The 24,258-nt window shown below is 35.7% G+C and overlaps 1 protein-coding gene across 1 annotated transcript; it reads right to left on the reverse strand.

The window, feature by feature from the left end:
- Positions 1-301: 301 nt before the first annotated feature.
- On the reverse strand, positions 302-24,227 carry LOC111046896 (39S ribosomal protein L35, mitochondrial). Its single transcript, XM_022332542.2, has 4 exons — positions 24,029-24,227; positions 18,128-18,320; positions 16,392-16,520; positions 302-634 (listed from the first exon to the last, which is right to left on the reverse strand). Exons 1-4 carry the CDS (start codon positions 24,054-24,056, stop codon positions 391-393), a joined length of 594 nt encoding a protein of 197 aa, XP_022188234.2. The 5' UTR covers positions 24,057-24,227; the 3' UTR covers positions 302-390.
- Positions 24,228-24,258: the final 31 nt, after the last annotated feature.

Raw genomic sequence — 24,258 nt, forward strand, 5'->3', positions numbered from 1 at the left:
AGCTACATATGGTAATCTATATCTACGAGAAATTTGCATATTCTAGATAAAATGTAAATAGTTCAGCATCAAGGCATAGGCACAAAGCAACAGACGGGTGTATGCAGACATAAGGAGGAAAAATCACACCCCAGGTGATCGAATGTTGCAACACATACAGACGTCTACCCGATAATATCACGTCTGCATGCAGACGTTTGATTTTTTATCTGTCTGTCTGCTGCTGTGTGCGTTCGCCTCAAAAATTTACAAAATCTTCAATATTAGAGGTTAGAGGATAGAGGATTGATACATCAAAACACACATTTTTCAAGTAGTTTATTCAAACAAATAATGTGATCTACAATAGTTCATAATAGGATTATACATAAGGTTTGTACTTGATTCTAATCATGCAATTGTTGGAGGTTTAGGTGCTCTTCTTGTAATCCAAAACTCCTCTCGTTTCTGATAGGGTTCATAGGGGTCGTCCACGTAATACTTGGGCGCCTTCCAATGCCTGTTCACCATTTTATCAAGAAGGAAGCTCTGCGATGCATTGCAAAACACGTGCTGTCTCAGTCTTCGTTTTTGAGCTGAAGATTTCCTGTACAATTTCTTGTGTCTTCCACACTTTGTTCTTATCCAAATTCCCCTGGAAACAAAAAGTTCCAATATTATAACATCGAGGTTGGCCGATTCTCATGGATTTCAATACATTTAATAATAAAACTATAAGGGCAAAGCCACGTGAGAAGTTTTGCCAGTGGACATGACAGGACAGGAATCTCACCGACTGATTGGGTTGGCGCACCGAGTGAGCTTCCAGTCCAGCCGATCGGAGATCTTCCTGTCCTGCCGTTTCAACGGAAAAACGTCTCGTGTGGCTTGGCCTTAAGAAATCACTAAGTTCAGGAAATAGATCTGTGAGAAGTCACTTTTAACGAGGAGTTGGAGAAGTAAGAACCGTTCTACAATTTTCTCTTCTTTGATAAGGTTTAAGAGGAAAATTATTCTAGAATGTCCTCTTCTGACAAACACAATAGATGATTATCTGCAAAACTTCGCTGATACATGTGGATACAGTACAATATTATACTATCGTTATTTCAAATAGCTTTTGATGTTATTATTATTTTCAAGGGACGGATTCAAGGATCCAAAGGTTCAAAGAACCTCACACGTCAACCGAAGCTTATTGTGTTCGAAAGTAGTATGTTAGTTAGGCAAACCAATACCTGTGTCCTTTACAAGAGCCAGGAGTTTTTCCATGTACTAACATCCCATTCATCACCTGGTTGCTTGTCACAATCCAGTGTGATATGCTTGGCAGTCTCTTCAGACTGATTGGTCCTCGTGACCTACGTGAGTTCCACTCCTGGCCTTCTTTGAAGGTCCTTCTGCTGAGGAAGGGGTCGCCAAGTTGCCTCTTGACCCACATTTGTGCCTGGAGTTTAACCCATCTCTGGTCTCTTGGGTTTTTTTCTTTTTGCCCCTCCGAAACTTTGCAGGATCAAAAGCCTCACCTCTCCCATGAAGTTTTGCCTGATGGCCGCCCTTCCCCGAGCAGTGGTGAGGTTTGGCCTCTCCACCCACAAACTCGTGACCTACGTGAGTTCCTCTCCTGGCCTTTTTGTAGGTCCTTCCGCTGAAGGAGGGGTCGCCAAATTGCCTCTAGGGCACCTGGTCACCCTCGACTCAGCCTCTTGACCTACATTTGTAGGTAGAGAAGTTTCACACATCTCTGGTCTCTTGGGTTTTTCTTTTTGCCCCTCCGAAACTTTGCAGGGTCAAAAGCCTCACCTCTCCCAAGAAGTTTTGCCTGAATGGCCGTCTTTCTTTGAGCAGTGGTCTGAGAAGCTCATCCTTCCTCTCCAGATGGGATGATGTGATTGATCTTACATCATTCATGTCTTGATCAGTAGAAGCCTTCTCAATGTTGATAGCCTCTACATAAGAGTGCAACGGAACCTCCTGTGTTCCTGAAGCACCCATTTCAGATTAAGGAACCTGCACTGATGGGGCAGATCCCGTGGGTTTGAAGGCCAGGCAACTTATGGAGTTGTTCATTTGGTTCCTACGAACAGCTGGGGAAGTGGAGTCAGACATAGCCCCGGATGTTCAGGCAAGGCTAAATACTACAGGAGGGCGCCTGTTATCCTGCAGGCATCGTTAGACACCATATAGAAGACCACATAACTTGATACCGGTGACATCTCAGTTAGCATTGCTTCATGTTTGTAGTAGACGGCTGCATTCCAAATTCAATACAGAGTCACATAAATTTTGTATCATATTTGTAATTATACAATGTACATTTCAGGCTTGAAATGACAATGTAATTCATTTTTGGAAAAGAGATAGACGCTGCATACAGGATTAATTTAGGTGAGGATTAATTTAGGTAAGGTTTGGTTTTTTGATATTTTCAGCTTTCAAGGTTTAGAGTTCTGCATACAGGAATAATTTAGGAGAGGATTTTTTGAATCAATTCTTTCATGATACTGTGACTGTTCTTCTGAATTCAAAGTTGTGAATGTGAACATGGATGGCAATTACCTCCAGGTAATGCAGTAGTGTTGAAGTTTGAGATACAGAGTCAGCAATAAGCATTGGCATTGATATTGGCGTTGGCGTAGCTATTGACATCAGCACAGGCATCGGCGTTGATTTTGGTGTTGGCATCAGCATTGGCGCAGGCATTGGCGTAGCTATTGGCATTGATTTTTGTTGTTGGCATTGGCACAGATTTTGGCATTGGCGTAGCTATTGGCATTGGCGCAGGCATTGGCATTGATTTTTATTGTTGGCATCAGCATTGGCGCAGATTTTGGCATCAGCATTGGCGCAGATATTGGCTTCGGCGCAGGCATCGGCGTAGATATTGGCGTTGACATCAGCACAGGCATCGGCGTAGATTTTGGCGTAGTTATTGGTGTTGATATTGGTGTTGACATTAGCGTAGTTATTGGTGTAGGCCGCAGCGTAGATTTAGGCGTAGATATTGGCGTAGTTATGTCACACTAGTTTGAAAATCACCCAAATGTTCTTAACACTCTTCATGGCGTTCACTTGTTACTGATTTCGAGATTCACATGATAACTATTTCAATGTTAATGTCTGTGCTGTACCTGTTATCTTAAAATGCTTATAAACTAAAAAGAAAAACTTTGATTAGGCTATCAATACAATCTAATACACATAAAATTATTTTAAGTATCTATGAAATTGAAATTTGTTAACATCTTATTATACAGTCAGCAATACATAAATTGTGAAATATGGACATATCAATGATAAATTTAAAAAAATTCATTTTCATCTATTCACTGTTCAAATATCAAAATTTTAATCCATTCTTCAAAATAGAAATATAATTTCATAACACCCTGTATCATTATCAAAATTGTAAAAAAACATCAGATTATCACAACAAAATTTAATTTCAATACATATTTCAATAATTTCAGACAATTGGTCTTCTATTCACAATCATTTCATAATATATCTGCATTTCATTATCATTTAATATAACATTTCATTTATAGCATGTTCATTTCACATTTATGATTTATCATTCAGGGTTTCAAAATTATTTAGTTTTAATTTTGTTCAAAAATTGTATAAAAAGCAAATTATTTAATATTGTTAATCATCGTTTGTTGGATACTATAGTTTATTTCGACTCTTCAATGTTCTAAACACAAACTACATTTCATGACAAAACTTTACTATCAAACATTAAACAAGAAACCATTCAAAACATCAATAATATTTTGCTTCAAAGGCAAACAATATTCATCAGTAATCATCATTTTGCATCTATGGCAATCAACATTATTAATCATTATTTTGCATCTATGGCAATCAACATAAGTAATCAACACAAAAATATTATCTCATTACTGCCTCTCTAAGTCATAACCTCTGTTATTCCTTCTTTAGGCAATAATGGGTTTCCATCTCAAAAAACAATCACATACCAGCAAAATTCTAATCAACAAACCCCACTAAAAATTCTACATACACTCCAGCATCCATTTCAAACGATAATCAATCATATCAAAATTTATAGAACAAACAAATTTAAAATTTAAAAAAAAAAATCAATCACAAAAACTTATTTCAATTAATAATATAACAAAACGTTTTAAATTGAACCAATTATTTTTTTTTAAATAATTTAAAATTTAAAGACTGTATAATAAGTATAAACATTTCAAGATTATAATACAAAGATGATCAAGATGAATACTGGGTAAATAAGTTCCCTAAAAAATACAAAAAAGAGAAATAGAAAACTGGGTAAATAAATTCCCTAAAACAATACACACAAAATTGATACACTTCACATAAGTGATACATGATGAAAAAATATGTCACAAGCACACAATTCTTTACACTACAATGGATAGATTTTAGAAAAGTTAAGTTTTATCAACAATTTAAAGATTAGGAAAATAAGCTACTATTTTAACTTCCAAAATTATTTCAGAAAAAATACAAATTTAAATGACTATGGACAAGATTGGTTAAGATATGCTTCATAGAAGAAATTTACTGAATATTACACAAGACAGGAAAGAATCGAAAATTGAAAAGATTAAGGGCCAAGAAAATAGGCTACAGGAAAGAAAAAAGATACAATTATGGACTCTTACCATACGTAGTATTTACGGTCATTGCTATTCTGAATCCCGGCATGACACAGGATTCCTAATCATTGTGTGTTGGGGAATACCCTTTCATCATGTGATTTACTGTCATCATCTTGTAAATAAGCAACTTGAAACAACCTTTGAATACTAATACATCAATGGTGACTTTGCGTTTTGTTTTCTTCAATAGCATGATTTTATCATAGGTTCATTTGTTTCAACCAAGCAGTTTTGCCTACAAAAGTTAGTCATGTTCACTTGAGAATGCATAGCATACACCTTTTCAATTTCAGTTGAAAGTTGAACTCATCAACTTGACTCAAAGCAACATTCATTTTGTTCACATTATTCCTAACCTCCACAGAAACCTGTCTCATATAACATTCACTTTACTTATAGTTTTCCTAACCTTCAATGTAGCAATATTACTTTCATGATAGTTGACTTTCAGTGAAGACAACTCCCTACTTACTTCTTTACTCAATTCTACTGTCTCACTATGGTTGACTTTTTCAACAACAGTAACTAGGCCTACATTGTCAGAAACTTGAATGAGTTGATCTTGTAACTTAACACTACTATCATCCTGCTTCAATTTGTTTTCATCTTCATGACTATCTTTCAATGTTTCATTTGCATTTTTCAATAGAAGGTTTATACTAACCTGCTCTAGTCTTATGCTAGTACATTCTTGCTTCATATCATCAAACCTAGCACTTTGATCTTGTTTCAATTTATCAAACTTAGCATTTATCTCATCAAACTTTTGTGTTAAGAATGCTATAAGATTCAGATCATTTTTAATGTTTGCCATTTTGTAATATGCACTGATTCATTAAAACTTGATCTCTCTTGAACCGACTTCCCACTCAGCATCAAACCATTCATAACCTATCAATATATCTATCCTACCAATAATTTTCATAACCAGAGATATATTTTGTAGTTTGAGTCCCACACCAGGGCGTACCATTTGCCGTGCTACCAATTTTTCCTTAAACGGTTGGAATAGCATTTAACACCTATCAACCTAAGAATAGTTGTCGGCTCCAATAAAATAGATTCTTGATAAATTGTGAACGGATCTATTGCCTATGAATGAGAAATCCAGTTTTCAGAGCAAATTAACTTATAATCTTCAGATGAAATTACACAAATACACAAAGAAACAATATATATTAAGCCTAATTATTTCAGAGTTATTACGAACTAAAATACTTATCTAGTTTACAGTTGAAACACAGTGGCTATTGGCTTTACTACACTAATAGCTAATTATGCACAAAAATTTAGATAAAACTCAATTTAAAACATTAATAAACGAAAATGATTTAGAGCAAAACTCCACGACAATACTTGTAGCCAGCCATTTTTCAGAAGAAGGTCGAACAGGAAAAAAAAACCACAAGTTGCAAGTCACGAAAGCCAACGCCTCGTTCAGTATCGATTTTTACAGACACGTCAACACAAAATTATAATTTACAAGTTTAGAATTCACATTCTACATCTGTTCTCAATAAAACTTTATTTTGAAAATGTTATTTTAAATTTTTATACATATATTCTATTTAATAAACGATTTATTTAGTAATTTGTTAACCCTGCCTCGGTGACACCATGGAACAATGCAACAAACATTTACGATAATAAATTCTCCGTCAAAAAATTTGTCCGTCTATTGATAACTCTGACATTTACTATAAAGTTCCATAGATCTCGAATTGAAGATTCGATTCCAATGTGAGAAGAAAAATGTAATATTACAACATGACAGAACAGGAATCGCACGAGTGAGCTTCCAGTCCAGGCGCTGGCTTACATTGAGCATACATGAGAGAGGCAGAGAATTTGACTTCGGATTATTGTTAGGGGGTCTTTAGTGTATATGAAACTCGATGTCGTCACGTCCCAGGGTGGTCGACAGCTTGGGGGGAGGGGGGTAAGTTGTAAAAAACGCGCGCTTATAAAATCGCCTGTCCTGCAGTTACTATTTATAGTACAGCTTTTTATTTTTTCTCAAATTATGTACACATAACTGACTTTCAATGTGGTCCTGTACATTTTTGCGATAAACCGCATAGTTTTTCCGTAAAAAAATAAAATATCTCGAAAAATGTATTTTTTTATTATGGACATTTTGTTATTTCTCGAATATTCAAGTCATTAGCCGACTTAGAGGAAAAGGCTCCCAATAAACGTTGTAGGCCGTTTCTTTCTGAATCCAATGATATATATAGTTTGGGGGTTACGATCATAGATGCGGTGGTGGGAGGGGGATAAGTAGCACTGTTATGCTGCGGCGCGGTCCTCCCTCATGATTAATGCGCGTAATGGCCTGTCTATCGCATCGCTCCTACTAGTCTATGCATTCAAATAATGTATTTCAGGAACGCTATCTTATGTATTTTCGGTCGCTGAACACGATTTTTCAACTCTCAAGCCTCAATAATTGATAATTCTCATCATAATATACAAATTATGGTCAAAATTACAAACTTCATCTCATTATCATTATTTATGATTACATTGTAATGATAACCATCTTGTTAGGAATCCTATTGTGTTTCTCAGTCGATAAAAAACTGACATTTCATTAAGAGAGAATAATTATTCGATTTAGTTCAATGATCACTTTGGAATTGCGAAAGTCAAGTAATGGAGTAAGTTAAACAAATAATATAGGCTACCCCATATAGAGCACCGTATAACAGGAGTAAAATATTTTCTTAATATAAATTTACAGTTGAAGCACAAATAATGCCAATTACTCCCATGTGATATGACTAAATATTTGATTACAAAGGAAATACAACTCTAAAGCTGCGTTACACCAAAGTTATTAACGAGATGTTAATATAACTTAATCTTTATAGATTCTATTAGATTGAACATAACTTATCATACACATGATGGACATATGTGTTTGCCAAGTTCCGTTCAATCTAATAGAATCTATAAAGATTGAGTTATTAACATTTTGTTAATAACTTTGGTGTAAACGCAGCTTTATCAACTGATTTCTGTAACTTATATCTACGAATAGATACTTTTCATCTGGCTGAGTTTGACTGATTGTCTTGGGGTGGTACTTGAATGAAAGTGGAATGGGAGATATCTTTGTTGAATTTGAAATATTTGGAGAGAATACTGTTGGAAATCTATTGAGGGGAGATCAGTATTATTAAGGTGTGAGAGCAAGCAATCAATTCAATGAAACAACTACAAGGACTCATGAACGGTTCAAATATGAGAGATTGTCAAAGTATATTTGAAAGAAGTCAGGAGCTATTTGTGGAGTTTTTTAGAATCACAATGCAAAATCAATGACTACTTGAAATTTATGACTGATTATTGTAACATAGTTTAAATTATCTTAAATTGTATTCATGCTCATAAGGAAGGACTCTGGTATTGCACATAGAAACTGTACGAGAAAAGATCCCATACTTTTTTCATTCAATCACACAAACTATGTTATGGAGTCTGTGTTATATCTAAAAAATATAAAAAAATACCCATAGAAGTAGAAGATAATTTCCAATAAGGAAACATTAACTCTATACAGTCAATACATTGACTCTCTGTCAAATGAAACCTTGAAAATTTAATAAATGTGACAACCGATCATGCTTTGGAGCAAACCCTCATTCGATCATCCAAAACTGAGTGATTGGAATAGCTAGTTCTTCAAAGGCTTTCCTCAAATGGCTGCTACTATATAAATCTTCCATCAAAGATATTCTGTTCAAGTATGTTGACATCATTATGGATATCACTGGAGATTGTGAAGAAAGTCATCGAATGAAGTAAAACAAGAATAATGAGAGATGAGAATGATTTCCAGAAGCATAACCTTCTCAAGAGAACATAACATTTTTCTTCAAGACTCTGATGGACAACAGAATCTGCATAATGTTATCAATGGTCTGGAAGCAAGTGAAGAAGTGTGTGATTCTCTTTTGAACGTATAGAAAGAAATAGTTATTCGGTCTCCAACGAATTTTATCTGAACATAGTTGTGGCAAATTGTAAAAGTGTATTCTCACCTATAAAAAAAACAGAGTTCTTTCATTCTCCACGATGCAATCAAACAAAAATCCTAGTCTTAGTTAATTCTAGAACAAAAAGATCTGATCTCTGTATTTTTACTAGGTAGCTGTTTAAAGATAATTCAGCATTGAAGTTTTAGTGCAGCATGCATTTCTACAATAACCGCAATCTCTGTCAACATCTGATGGATATTTGAAAAAAAAACTCTTAATCTCACTTGGCCCATGAAATTGTAAGTGAAACTAGTTGTGGATTTGACTAAATCCCTAAATATCGTTGACAAATTCGCATAATGATGACATGGCTCTCCTGAATTCAACTCCTACTTCACTTTTCAAAACTTCAATACGCTGCAAGATTATGGAAACTTTGTGATGAGAAGAGTTATGAAAATTCTCAATAAAGATGGAGTGATACAGGTGGACATAGCTTTTCATGTCTATGGTCTAAAATCAAACAAAGGTAGTGAACATATTAGAAGCAACAGAGTAAAAGAATCACTCCAATAATATGCTCTCCAAACCATCGAGACTTGATTTCTAAATCTGTGGCAGAGATTTATTAATGTGACATGCAAGAATCTATAAAGGATTAATCCATACGTTAGCTACGTGCAGGAATACATACATTCATTCATTCATTTGTGGATAAAATTACAAATCATATAAATATGTTTGGGAAAGAATAACAGGCATGGCCCAAAACTATTCGAATCCCAATTTTGATACTGAATAGCTTATTACCATTTCAAAACAGTCTGAACGGGAATACCATAATGGATGAATCAATCAAAAGTTAGTGAAATATCATTATAATAATACTGTTCCTCAAAATATTATATTTCTTAAAAGTTCACGACAAACTGAAGATTCACGAAAGATTAACATTCTCATTCTAAACATAATCATTATGATAATGAATGAATGATGAATTCCATTTCCACCATGGAGAACTAAGAAATTCCACAAACATTTCATGGAAATTAACTGACCACTATATCAAGTAAGCGTGGCCAGTGTGTAATTAATAATTTAGCCTGCTGCACATCACAATAAACTAATTTGAAATAAAACATGAACACATATAAATATTATCATATTCAATCGTAATATATTTCTTGAAACCCAAGTTTCGTTCATTTCAAACAGTTATTTCTTAGTTTCCTTGCAGACTGAGATGAAGTTTGTAATTTTGACCATAATTTGTATATTATGATGAGAATTATCAATTATTGAGGCTTGAGAGTTGAAAAATCGTGTTCAGCGACCGAAAATACATAAGATAGCGTTCCTGAAATACATATTTGAATGCATAGACTAGTAGGAGCGATGCGATAGACAGGCCATTACGCGCATTAATCATGAGGGAGGACCGCGCCGCAGCGTAACAGTGCTACTTATCCCCCTCCCACCGCCGCATCTATGATCGTAACCCCCAACTATATATATCATTGGATTCAGAAAGAAACGGCCTACAACGTTTATTGGGAGCCTTTTCCTCTAAGTCGGCTAATGACTTGAATATTCGAGAAATAACAAAATGTCCATAATAAAAAAATACATTTTTCGAGATATTTTATTTTTTTACGGAAAAACTATGCGGTTTATCGCAAAAATGTACAGGACCACATTGAAAGTCAGTTATGTGTACATAATTTTGAGAAAAAATAAAAAGCTGTACTATGAATAGTAACTGCAGGACAGGCGATTTTATAAGCGCGCGTTTTTTACAACTTACCCCCCTCCCCCCCAAGCTGTCGACCACCCTGGGACGTGACGACATCGAGTTTCATATACACTAAAGACCCCCTAACAATAATCCGAAGTCAAATTCTCTGCCTCTCTCATGTATGCTCAATGTAAGCCAGCGCCTGGACTAATCGGAGATCTTCCTGTCCTGCCGTTTCAACGGAAAAACGTCTCGTGTGGCTTGGCCTTAAGAAATCACTAAGTTCAGGAAATAGATCTGTGAGAAGTCACTTTTAACGAGGAGTTGGAGAAGTAAGAACCGTTCTACAATTTTCTCTTCTTTGATAAGGTTTAAGAGGAAAATTATTCTAGAATGTCCTCTTCTGACAAACACAATAGATGATTATCTGCAAAACTTCGCTGATACATGTGGATACAGTACAATATTATACTATCGTTATTTCAAATAGCTTTTGATGTTATTATTATTTTCAAGGGACGGATTCAAGGATCCAAAGGTTCAAAGAACCTCACACGTCAACCGAAGCTTATTGTGTTCGCAAGTAGTATGTTAGTTAGGCAAACCAATACCTGTGTCCTTTACAAGAACCAGGAGTTTTTCCATGTACTAACATCCCATTCATCACCTGGTTGCTTTTCGCAATCCGTGTGATATGCTTGGCAGTCTCTTCAGACTGATTGGTCCTCGTGACCTACGTGAGTTTCACTCCTGGCCTTCTTTGAAGGTCCTTCCGCTGAGGAAGGGGTCGCCAAGTTGCCTCTTGACCCACATTTGTGCCTGGAGTTTCACCCATCTCTGGTCTCTTGGTTTTTTTCTTTTTGCCCCTCCGAAACTTTGCAGGATCAAAAGCCTCACCTCTCCCATGAAGTTTTGCCTGATGGCCGCCCTTCCCCGAGCAGTGGTGAGGTTTGGCCTCTCCACCCACAAACTCGTGACCTACGTGAGTTCCTCTCCTGGCCTTTTTGTAGGTCCGCTGAGGTAGGGGACGCCAAACTGCTTCTAATGCGCCCGGCCACCCTCGACTCAGCCTCTTGATCCACATTTGTGCCTGGAGTTTCACCCATCTCTGGTCTCTTGGAATTTTTCTTTTGCCCATCCGAAACTTTGCAGGGTCAAAGGCCTCACCTCTCTCAAGACGTTTTGGCAGATGGCCGCCCTTCCCCGAGCAGTGGTTAGGTTTGGTCTCCTGAACCCACAATCTTGTGACCTGCGTGAGTTCCAATCCTGGTCTTTTTGTAGGTCCTTCCGCTGAAGGAGGGGTCGCCAAATTGCCTCTTGGGCACCTGGTCACCCTCGAATCAGCCTCTTGACCTACATTTGTGCCTGGAGTTTCACACATCTCTGGTCTCTTGGGGTTTTCTTTTGCCCATCCGAAACTTTGCAGGGTCAAAGGCCTCTCAAGTTTTGTCAGATGGCCGCTCTTCCCCGAGCAGTGGTTAGGTTTGGTCTCTAAAACAACAAACTTGTGACCTATGTGAGTTCCAATCCTGGCCTTTTTGTAGGTCCTTCCGCTGAAGGAGGGGTCGCCAAATTGCCTCTAGGGCACCTGGTCACCCTCGACTCAGCCTCTTGACCTACATTTGTAGGTAGAGAAGTTTCACACATCTCTGGTCTCTTGGGTTTTTCTTTTTGCCCCTCCGAAACTTTGCAGGGTCAAAAGCCTCACCTCTCCCAAGAAGTTTTGCCTGAATGGCCGTCTTTCTTTGAGCAGTGGTCTGAGAAGCTCATCCTTCCTCTCCAGATGGGATGATGTGATTGATCTTACATCATTCATGTCTTGATCAGTAGAAGCCTTCTCAATGTTGATAGCCTCTACATAAGAGTGCAACGGAACCTCCTGTGTTCCTGAAGCACCCATTTCAGATTAAGGAACCTGCACTGATGGGGCAGATCCCGTGGGTTTGAAGGCCAGGCAACTTATGGAGTTGTTCATTTGGTTCCTACGAACAGCTGGGGAAGTGGAGTCAGACATAGCCCCGGATGTTCAGGCAAGGCTAAATACTACAGGAGGGCGCCTGTTATCCTGCAGGCATCGTTAGACACCATATAGAAGACCACATAACACCTTGGGTTGGCCTAAAAAGTAAGAATATGGCCAAGGAAGGCCGACAGATAGAAAAAGAAATTAAGAACGGCACAAAGCTAAGTCAATGGAAAAGTGCCATTCTAGAAATGAAAAGTTCCAAAGCATATTAAAGCTGTGCAACGGCTAAAAATAAACTTTCTACTGGTGATATTTTTAAAAGTTTTTCGATTTGTATATCATGAAGCTATCAAAATGAAAAAGGTTTCACAGGAAAACATTTTTTACCAATCATTACTTTTTGAGATATGAGCACCTAAAGTTTAAATTTTTGGGACAGAACATTATTCAAGTTCGGTAAGAGATAGGTACATTGGTGTACAGATTGGAGATGTCAAATGAAGCCAATGTTGAATTATGTGGAATCTGGATTTTTTGAAGTTTGTTTGTTAGTTCTATGTTGTTTTTTACAGCAGTGTGTTCATGGAATGTTATATGTTGTCTTATTGTTCTATCTAGATGTTTTGCTAAGTTGTGGGCCGGGGCTTGTGTGTGGTTAATTAGAGGTCGAATGGGTACATCAGGTTTGTGGATCTTGGGTAGGGCGTTCAATTTGGGAGCTGATGGGTTTATGTTTTTGAGGTGTTTTTTGTTGGTATGTGGTATAATATGTTAAGTCTGGTTGATGACATTCTTTATTTGAGCCTGGTATTCGAGAGTGGGGTCATGTTCTAGTTCAATAATGTTGTTGTTTGTGATGAATTGCTCCACTTTTCAGTTTAGAGCATCTTGTTTCATTATCACAGTGATTTGTCCTTTGTCAGCTGTAGTTATGACTAGGTTATGTTCTTGTTGATATTTTTCATGATTTTGTAGTTAGCATTTGAGTGATTTTGTGTTTTGAAAGTGTTTTGGTTTCGGGCTATGTCTTGTCTCAAGTATACTTGATTCTGGTATTGTGTGTTTTGTATGGCTGTTTCGGTATCAATGATTGTGTGTTTCAAGTGTGTAAATGTATTTTTAGGTATGTTTATGTTATGTTTTAATTCCTTGTTGAGTAGGTTAATCTCTAATTGATTGAAACTAACTTGTGTGGTGTTGATGGTGCGACTATGGAAAGATTGGGAAGATTGAAGTTTTGGAGTTTGTGTATTGGACAGTTTTTCAAATTTTCGGTTGTGTTTTGTTTTGATCTTCTGTGACATTTGATATATTAAGTTGTTAGTATGTTCAATTACTTCCTGGAGTTCAATATAATGAAGGCTTGCACTTAATTTCAAGTGTAGTTGATAGGCAACTCGGTTCAGTTTGTCTTTAGTTCTATAGAGATGTTGTACTGTATTTTTGATGAATAACTGTTGTGCTTGCTTTTGAGTTAATTGTGCTGGTGTGTTCTTGTTTTTTATCGTTATTTTTGCATAAGTAGGAGTTATCTGATTGTGTAAGCATTTGAGGTTGTAGGATATGGCTGATGATGTTTTCAAAACCTTAATTCTTGTAGTTCTGTAGGTTTGCATTTCACCCTCATAGCCTTAAACACTTCAGTTTCTGTTTGGCTTGAAAATGTGCGATACCAGCACGAAACGGACGTCGCCACATCAAAGAATGTGAGTGTTTTTTCACTTTAAAGTTTTACAAAATTTAATAGTAATAATAATAGTGGAAACAAGATGGATAACCAACAACAAATATTCAGTATATCTTCCTCAAGACGAGTTTAATTATCATGTGCTGATTTATACTAAGATCACTTGAAAATGTAAGCTATTTTACATTCACAGTGATTCATTAGTAGTATTCAGTAATATACAGGGTGATTCATAATTATGGTAAAATAATTTAAAACGTAATAGTAGAGGTAGAAATAAGAAAAAAAAGTTCTCATAAACATATATCCATAAACGCTTCATTAGAGAGCTATACAGGGTGAAAGATTTCGCCCGGAATTCAGTTCCTCTGATGAAATACACCGATGCTGAATTGTTTGGGGACTAGTTTTTGAAAAACTTATGCTGGATTCATATAGAAAAATATCTGAAAAATTGAATAAAACTAGTCTGGAAGCTGTAGTCTGAGTAGTTTTTGAGAAAAAAGTTGAAATATGCAAAAAATCTAAGTAGAAAAACACAGACTTCTACATTTGATGCCCAATAACTTTCTTTAATGATCAGTAAACAAATAATTTTTCGCAATAAAAATTGTAGAGAATTTAATTCTGAAGAGAATTATGTAAGCTATGTAAACTAAATTTAAATAAAAGTAGGATAAAATGTATTCTTATGTAGTACATTACACCACAAAAATTTGCTGTTTTATGAGGAGTGAACTAATAACTCATAAGTTGTAGCTGATTGCAAATAAAATATTTGGTTTTTTATGAAAAGTTTTTTTTTATATGAAAGTAGCATATCTAAATGACATTAAACTTATACCAAAAGACTAGTAGATTATGCCATTAAGCCTGGGAGGAAGCTCGAACAGAAGTAGATGATCTACTATGATTCCTGTCCAAATGTTTACTGAAGCTGATGTTGTGGAAGATTAGGATTGATGGCATGAGGATTCTCAGCTGCCCAAATATGTTGGTTGTGGATGTTAACGATAGCTGTTCTTGTAAAGTGTGCCTCGTCAGTAAATAAAACGGTTGTTAAAAAGTTTGGGTAAACAAGTTTTACTAAAAACCATCGGCAAATACCAGCACGGGGAATACAGTCTCGTGGCAATAGAGTATGAACTTTCTGGAGGTGGTATGGATGTAATTGTTGCTCTTTTAGTATCCTCCAAAATATAATAGATTGATTGACATTAAACTGCACTGACAATTCTCTTGTGCTCTTCTCTGGATGTTCATAAATTTCATTAAGAACTTGTTCTTCCAACTCAACAGTCATAAGATCGGGGTCTGCTTGCATAAATGTGCTCTTTGGATATCAAAGAATCTGTTTCAGACAGACGTTGATGAATAGTGGCAAAAAACCTTGAACTTGGACATAGTCGGTTAGGAAAGTTCTCTTGATACAAACGTCTTGCTTCAGTACTATTACAGTAGTGTCCCATTCCATACATTAAATGCATGTCAGCTAATTCGGAGTATGAATAATGTCTAAAATTACCTGCCATTTTTTTAAAAGTTAACACTTAACACAAAAGCAAAGTGAAATGGTTACAAATAACTGGTTAATAGATTAAACACAGCGCAGCTACAGTAGGCCTAACTTACAGTTTATTTTTTTGTTAAACAGTGAGCTAAGATATTTCTGAAAATAATTTTCAGCTGATAATTTCTTTTAAATATTTTATTTAAAACAAAATAAATCAGCTGTTTTAGAACAAAGTTATTAAAATCCATGTTCTATTTGCAATCAGCTACAACCTATGAGTTATTAGTTCTCTCCTCATGAAACAGCAAATTTTTGTGGTGTAATGTACTACATAAGAATACATTTTATCCAACTTTTATATAAATTTAGTTTACATAGCTTACATAATTCTTTTCAGAATTAAATTCTGAAATCTTTCACCCTGTATAGCTCGCTAATGAAGCGTTTATGGATATATGTTTATGAGAACTTTTTTCTTATTTTCACCTCTACTATTACGTATTAAATTATTTTACCATAATTATGAATCACCCTGTATTATTTATAGCAGTGAAGATTAACGCATTTACTTTATTGAATAGGTACTAATGTATCACATTGTACATAGAGTATGGTCTTCTTCAAGTCTTCTTATAGAAGGAATTGATTTGTGAGGACTTATTTGTGGCTGAGCGGCGTTCCGAAACATCTTGCTATATGTGAGTTCCGGCACGTCAATTTCTACAGATCAATTCTACCATATGCTGATGTACATGTTTAGCAAGTGTTCAGATCCTCTAATAGTACAATAAGTAATATTATAATTGGACTTATAATCAAAATTGATAATAAACATGTTCAAGTCAATTAGTTAACTCAAAAATCACCAACCAGTTGAGCCTGAAGAATCTGTACAATACATTTTTCACGGTCCTTCGCTTTCCACGCGTGAAACTGTACTTGATAACCGTTCTATGTTGCTGTACAGATACATCTTGAGTTTTTGTAAGCAAGTCTTTCCTGTAAAGAAATAGAACAAGATAATAGAAAAAGCGCACTATTATAAGATTTTTATATGAAAATAACCACTGACTAAACTTCTTCATACAATAGTTATCGGATGATATACTTATGTTTTAAGTGATTGAAAAAATATTCAATTATAAAGTTCTTTGTAAGATTTAAAATATTATTATTTTTACTAATTGATTGAAAATATATTTTCAATCCCCCAAATGATGAAATTTATTAGAATTAATATTATTATTAGAAATTATAAAATCCGAAACAAGTTGAACAATCTACCAAGCACAGTCACAATTCCTTCAGCTTCGTCTGACTCCATTATGGAAATATGTTTTTAATTATTTCCATTAACAGAGCCACAAATCATAGTATATAATATGATAGCGAGAGGATGAAAGGCTGAGCCCAAAACTGTCTCTCTCCCAAATTTTGATTGTTAAAAGTTTCCAAAACAATAAGGCTATGTTCTTACTCCATAAAACTATGAGTCCAATTTTCACTCCAAAATAGCATAAACGTACATTTTGAGTTGTCTAACCCCATTATTAGGACAATTATACGTAATTTTATATATCTAATCATAGTATTTGCATTTACCAGGATAGGTTCTGCTTTATCGTATGCCAGGATCGAGTAGATCGAATTCATTCTCCTCATCAAATACGGAAATAGTTTCAATAATTCAGAGATGTCTTAAGGTGGAAACTTGGTGGAGCGGGGAAGTTAGCTTCAAGATGGAGATTGTTGAAAAGAATGCATTTATTTAAATGGGTCAAAACATACCGCTCTAGTATGTAGGCCGCCATTTGAATGCATACATCACATTCATTAACTCTCACTCTCAACATAGTGGAGCGGCGAAGGTAAATTCAAGCTTAAGAGTGTTGAATGTAATGTAGTTGTATTGTGGCACATTCTCGTTGTGAATACTGGAGTGGTATGTTACGATTCACTTCAATACTACTTTTAATACATTCAACACTATTAAGCTTGAAGCTACCTTCGCCACTCCACTATGTTTGCTGTTTGCACCCTTAGGTAGATTAGCAGCTCTAATGCGATGGAAGAGTAACTTACCCTTAGGCTATGCACACACACACACACACACACACACACACACACACACACACACACACACACACACACACAGAGCGGTCAGGCTTTCTCAATTCAAAGTTCTCGGTAATACCAAGAAACTGGCTATATGAAAACAGGACTTAATCATTGAATTTGTACGAGAGAGAGAGAGAGAGAGAGAGAGAGAAAGAGTAGATATGCTTATCATAATGTTAAATTGATAAAGAAGCTACAGATACTAGCTGTCTGTCTGATAGTATATTATTTAATGCAATTTATATTCAACTGAGAAATCCGATTAGAACGCTTGAATTTGATCTAAAGATAGAACGTGGAACTCGGAACTCCTGACCGCTCTGTGCGTGCGTGTAGTCTCAAGGAATCTTCAACGGTATTCGCCAAAAATAATTTTGAAGAAAGATAATCATGTAATTTACAGTAAATAAATTGAGTAATGAATTATTTATAACAAAAGTTTTTTGTCAAAAACAATTCGAGCAGTATGAATTTGAATAATACATTACCTGAACGCTAAAATTCCACAAGTGTTGGAACATGATGGTCTCTCGAATGAGGTGAATGGTTTTGTCATCAAACAGAAGTTCCTCTGAGTCGCAACGTGTGGCTTCACAGCATCCAATAATTTGACCGAATTATTCATCTGCTGTCCAATAGTTCGCAAACTGCTAGCATTTTGTGCAAAATTGTTCACAGCAGCTGTAAATATCAAATAGAATAATCTATTGACTTACATCAGCAATGGGAAAAACGAAATACATTGTGGACATTTCGAGCTAGTACAAAACAAGAACTCACATAGTCCGTGTTCTTGCTTCACATTAATTCATACTCGCTTTAATATACTGAATTATGCAAATGAGAATACCGTTCAATGTAGGCCTATACGAAAATAGTTTCCATTAATTATTTTAATAGTTCAAGAGTCAATCAGTCTATTTTTTTCTAGAAATAATTCATTAACTATTTGATAGTTTAATTAATTGTTTAAGATAGAATCAGTTAAAATTTTTTGGGAACAAACAGGTTGAGTAGTCACATCATCCTGTTCAATAAGATATAACTTAAACAAGTGCCTTCAACTTACAATTGAAAGATTCTCTGAATTATTAGCATGGATCAACTTACTAAAAAAGCTATTCTAGTTTGACTGATATTCTATTGATTGATAAGATTAATACTGATGAAGGTATGACCCATTGGTTTAGCCTTCTATATTGGTTAAGGACTAGCTGAAAGACGTTTTTCACATATTCATCATCATCATCATTATTGGCAATACAGCCCATGTAGGGCCGGCCTTAGCCATCACCATCATCATCATTATTGGCAATACAGCCCATGTAGGGCCGGCCTTAGCCTTCACAACCACATCCATCCATCCATCCCTCTCGCAAGTGGGAAAAACATGTCAGCTTACTGTGTAGTAAGGTATCTAGAGGTATTTTCATGCTTAGCAGATTAAGGCATATTGTAAGTCTTGATGTGTTGATTGCTGTTTATTATGCATATATTCAGTCTCATTTGGCATATGGCATTGTTGCATGGGTGAGAGATTCAAATGTGAAGAAGCTTTTTATAATACAAAAGAGAGCTATTAGAGTAATTTGTAATAAGGATAGTAGAACCCATTGTAGACCATTGTTAAGAATCTCAGAATCATGATAATTACTGCACTACATGCTTTTGAATACCTGATGTACACAAATAAAAATGTAAACAGTTTTCCAATTAATAGTAATGTTTACAGTCATTATACTAGACAGGCTACAGTACTCAGAATGACTCAGTATAACCACCTCATTATGTTGAATAGTTTTGTTGAGTTTGGAAAAATAATGTACAATAAGTTACCAGTTGAAATAAAACCAGGTACCAGTGGAAATAAAAGAGCTTGAGATTAGACTAAATTTTCAAAATTTGTGTGAAAAATATTTCAATTGACTGCTGTCCTTACGTTCTACCACGGATGCTGTTTGTAGCTTGGTTGAATCCTTGCTGGCAGCAATGGAGGATAAACACTCAGTGGCAGTAACCCTGTGTGACCTAACTGTGTTTCTCATTGTATATTGTTAGATAAACTCGAGAGATATAGCGTTCAGGGTGTGGCCCTTGGGTTGCTGAAGGATTATGTGACTAATCGTAGACAGGTGGTGTCAATTGGCGGTGCTGTGTCGAATGCTCGTAATGTGTGCTGTGGCGTGCCTCAGGGATCGATCCTGGGACCTCTCCTCTTCCTCATCAATGACCTCGGGCTAGATGGAAGTGCTCTGCTATTTGCTGATGACACAAACCTAGTTGCCAGGGATGAGGATGTCGACGTGGCGATACACAGGTCTGCCCAACTATTGGAGGTTGCCAGTGATTGGTTCCGGGTGAACAGACTGGCACTGAACGAGAGGAAGACGCAAAAACTACTCTGCACTCTGAGGCGGAACCCTCCAATTTTCGGGGATTGCGGTGTGATGCTGCTCGGATTCATTATGGATGCCACTTTGACATGGGAGCAGCATGTTGACATGATCTGCAATAGACTGCCAAGAGTCTCTTATTTGATGCGTAAGCTGAGGGGTCATGTTTCTTTGGAGTACCTGGTTACGGCATACCATGGCCTCTTCCACAGCCATATCAACTATGCTATGGAATAGTGCTTTGGGTTCATGCAGCAGGCTGTATAACGATCTTGCTTCTGCAAAAGAAGGTGCTCCGGATCATCACCTCATCTCATCGGCTGGAGCACTGTGTGCCAATCTTTAGGAGACTGAGGTTTATGACGGTCTATAGCCAGTATCTCTTTAGTTCCCTGTTACTGTTGAGAAGAGGACATCATACCTTTCAGCAGAGAGGTCATGTAAATAGTCACAACACAAGGAGGAGGAATGACATCAATTTGCCTCAGGCCAGACTGACTCAATCTCATAATAGCTTCCCTGTCCGTACACTTAAGATTTACATCAGGATGCCGGTGTATTTCCGTGAACAGGAGGAAAAAATCTTCAAGAAGGCACTTCGTGAGAAGCTTGTGAGTCTGGCTCTCTACTCCCTGGATGAAGAGTCAATCCAATGTTTTCTGAGATCTATGACTGACATCCCATCTTGATCTTAGTCTTGTTATCAAGTTTTAAGTTCTATTTTTATGACACAATCTATCCAGCAAGTGATGGTCATGGATGGAGACTACTGAATTACAGTATAAATGACATGATGTAATGTAGTCTATAAATAATGTGATGTAATTTGTAATTTTATGACCTGTGTTATATTGATTTTAAATTTGTTTTAATTGATTGCTATCCTTACAGTTTGAAACTTAATAATGTGATGTAATTTTATGACCTGTGATATATTGTTAAATTTGTGATAGCTTGTATATTTTTTGACGATGTCTTGCATTATTGTTTTTATTGATAGTTTAGTTAATTAATTAATTTTATTATTATTCTGACAGTAAACGAATCTTGAATCTTCTTACACCCAGTCTTTGCAAATCCTCAAATTCTACAGAGAGTTTGACCTCTATAAAACTCTTGCTTCTTATGCTACCTCTGATAGTCTAAGATAATGAGATCGGAGCTGAGTAGCCTTATTGTTACGCTGTTGTTGGAAGTAACTATTTTGCAATTTTACTCGACTAACCGTGGCTAGCTAACACAGCGTTATCATGAATAGCTACATAATATAATTTGTCACGTAGGTTGGCATTGAAAAATAAGTTATCTATTACTATTTGGTAAGGCCTTTGTTTGGTCGGTTGGAAGTTTGAGTCCCAACACCCAACTTTTATTATTATTTCATTTAGCTGTCTATTACTGTGTCCTATTTTTATCTATGATCAACGACTTACGAGACTATGAATCACTGTCTCTCATTGATGAGGGGAGTTTAACTAATTGTAAAGTTTTCATATAATTAATTGATATATTATTATTAATTAATTGTTATTTATCCCAGGCGCGGATCCAGGGGGGGCGATCGCCTCCCCCCCACTTTCCAAGTGGTGTTTGAAAAAACTACAGTAAGTATAAAGGGGGTGTGCTTGCATTTTTAATTGTAGTTCTGATTTTTCAATATATTGTTTGGATACATATAATTATAAGAGGTCCAGAACCAATATTTTTTCATGCAAAATTTCCTTGTGCTCGATACACAATGGCCCAAAAATCTTGTACTTTCGGTTCATTTTCCAGTTTTCTGTTATTTCCGCCAAATCCTGTAATCGGACACAAGAATTCGTTTTCGCCTTTTTTTTACATTATGAAATTCTTTATAAAGAATTCTCCATTGTCACCACATTGAGATTTCGCACCATAATATAAGTTCATTAGATCATGTTCTATGAGAATCACCCGTTGAATGCTTTCAATTTAGTGGAGAGGCGCGCATAAGGACACCTCAAGGCAAGAATAGTATAGGCTATAGATACTATACTATATACTATCCTTGACCTCAAGGATCAAAGTTTCAAACACTCATAACTTTTGACACAATGATCAGATCTCATTGTACCACATCTCGTTCTTCTCGGCTCGTCAAGGCGGTTCAAAATCATGCATCATTAGTGAAATTCAATCAAAAAATAGAAAATTCATCCCTGAGTGTAGTTAAAAAATTATTTCAATTCACAAAGAAATGACCAATAATTCAGAGCTATGTATCTCGGTGACCCGTTATTATAAAAAAGACTTGATCTTGAATTCTAGAATTGAATTTGAATTTTTTCTCCTCTTTAAGTTTCTGTAAACGATTCATGAAAGAATATGTTCATAATGTGAGATTTGATCATCAAAAGAACTCGAGAAATCGAAGATTCTTTCCTCATATTAACGGTCTAAGCAGTGCTACGATAGAATTAGTGATTCAAGATGAATTTTAGGCAATTGAGGTCGTAGAGGATGGAATTGCCTACAATTTGGAATCAATCATGAGTTTCTATGATGTATCAGACTCTTCATTAACAGAAAAATCACACGAAAAAATGGAAAACTAAAATTGTAATTTTTAAAATCGGCTGTAAATCACTAATGGTACTGAAATCGAAAGTATTCTTCATTGTAGTGGGAAAATGAAATACTTTTCCCCATCCTTATTAGATTTTGAAATCTTATCTGAAGTATTTCACAAGATACGCAGCTTCCAATATGGTAATTGGTAATTTTTTTGTGAATTGAAATATTTACTGGTTAAAGTACACCTTAGGATGAATTTTCTATTTTTCGATCGAATTTCACTTATGATGCATGGTTTTTAACCGCCTTGACGAGCCGAGAAAAATGAGCTTTGGTACAATGAGATCTGATCATTGTGTCAAAAGTTATGAGTGTTTGAAATTTTGATTCTTGAGGTGTCCTTATGCGCGCCTCTCCACTAAATTGAAAGCATTTAACGGGTGATTCTCACAGAACATGATCTAATGATATTATATCATGGTGCGAAATCTGAATGTGATGACAATGGAGTTTCTGATGATGATTGAAGCTAAAACTTAGGTGTTTCCAAAATACAAGGAGCATTGTTGTCAGGTTTACCTGGAAATCTATATGAGATAGAGTGCTCTACTTGTAGAGCACAAAAATTACGCCCAGAGGAATTTTGAATTATACATTTTAATGTTAACAATCAGAAGATATTGTTGATCAAAAACTAAAATTCATCAAAATTGAAAATTTCTTAAAACTTTACTTATTTTTGAAAAATTGTAACTCAGTACCTATACAATGAAGATAGTAAATTCCGAATGATCTCATATTATTAGGAATTTCATAATCTGAATAAGAAGAAGAGGGCGAGGGCATTATTCTCTAATAAGGCGAGAGCAAATTTTTGGCCCATCGTGTATCTAGCACAAGGAAATTTTCCATGAAATACTTGGTTCTGAACTTCTCTCATTTATCCAAACATTAGGCCTATAGGTATTAAAAAATCAGTACTACAATATAAAATGCAAGCACCAATGTATATAGTAACTGGACTACTACTGTAGTTGCAGAAATAAGTATCATGACCTTGGCATTTAAATCAATTTTAAAAATTCAGCTTACAAACGCTGTTTTCGATTTAAAAATTCAATAATTTTCCGGGTGGGAGTGAGAAACGGTGGGGGGGTCCACCCCAAAATCGCCCCCCAGATCAGGGTCCTGGATTCGCGCCTGATTTATCCACTTATGTATTTGATTATTATTATTACAAAGAGCAATATTTGGCAATCACAACCAAAACTTTGATGCTAGGAAGAATGTCACTCAGTCTATGTGATACACATCTCAACAATTATTCAAGATGTTAATAATACAAGGAATTAGCCTTCTTCTCTTTTGTCCTAGTTACACGACATTTTTTAATACAAATTTGTAGGATCATTTTAAAAATTACAAACATTATTTTGAGTTAAACATTCTGGTAAAACTTACCTCTTATTGCATTTTTTACAGCGAACATGTTGATTTTATAAGGAAAAGTAGATTTCACTGATTGTAAACAAATTATTTTTATTTATTAATTAAAGTAACAAATTATTTCATTATTATAAAAACTAAAGTTAACCTATGTAGCCTATCTCCTCTCTTCTCTTATTTCGTTTTCCATATTTCCATAAACTGAAAAACCGATCTTCCTTTTATCGATACTACAGTTCGATAGT

Source organism: Nilaparvata lugens, chromosome 1 (genome assembly GCF_014356525.2).
Source record: "Nilaparvata lugens isolate BPH chromosome 1, ASM1435652v1, whole genome shotgun sequence".
Classification (NCBI taxonomy): domain Eukaryota; kingdom Metazoa; phylum Arthropoda; class Insecta; order Hemiptera; family Delphacidae; genus Nilaparvata; species Nilaparvata lugens.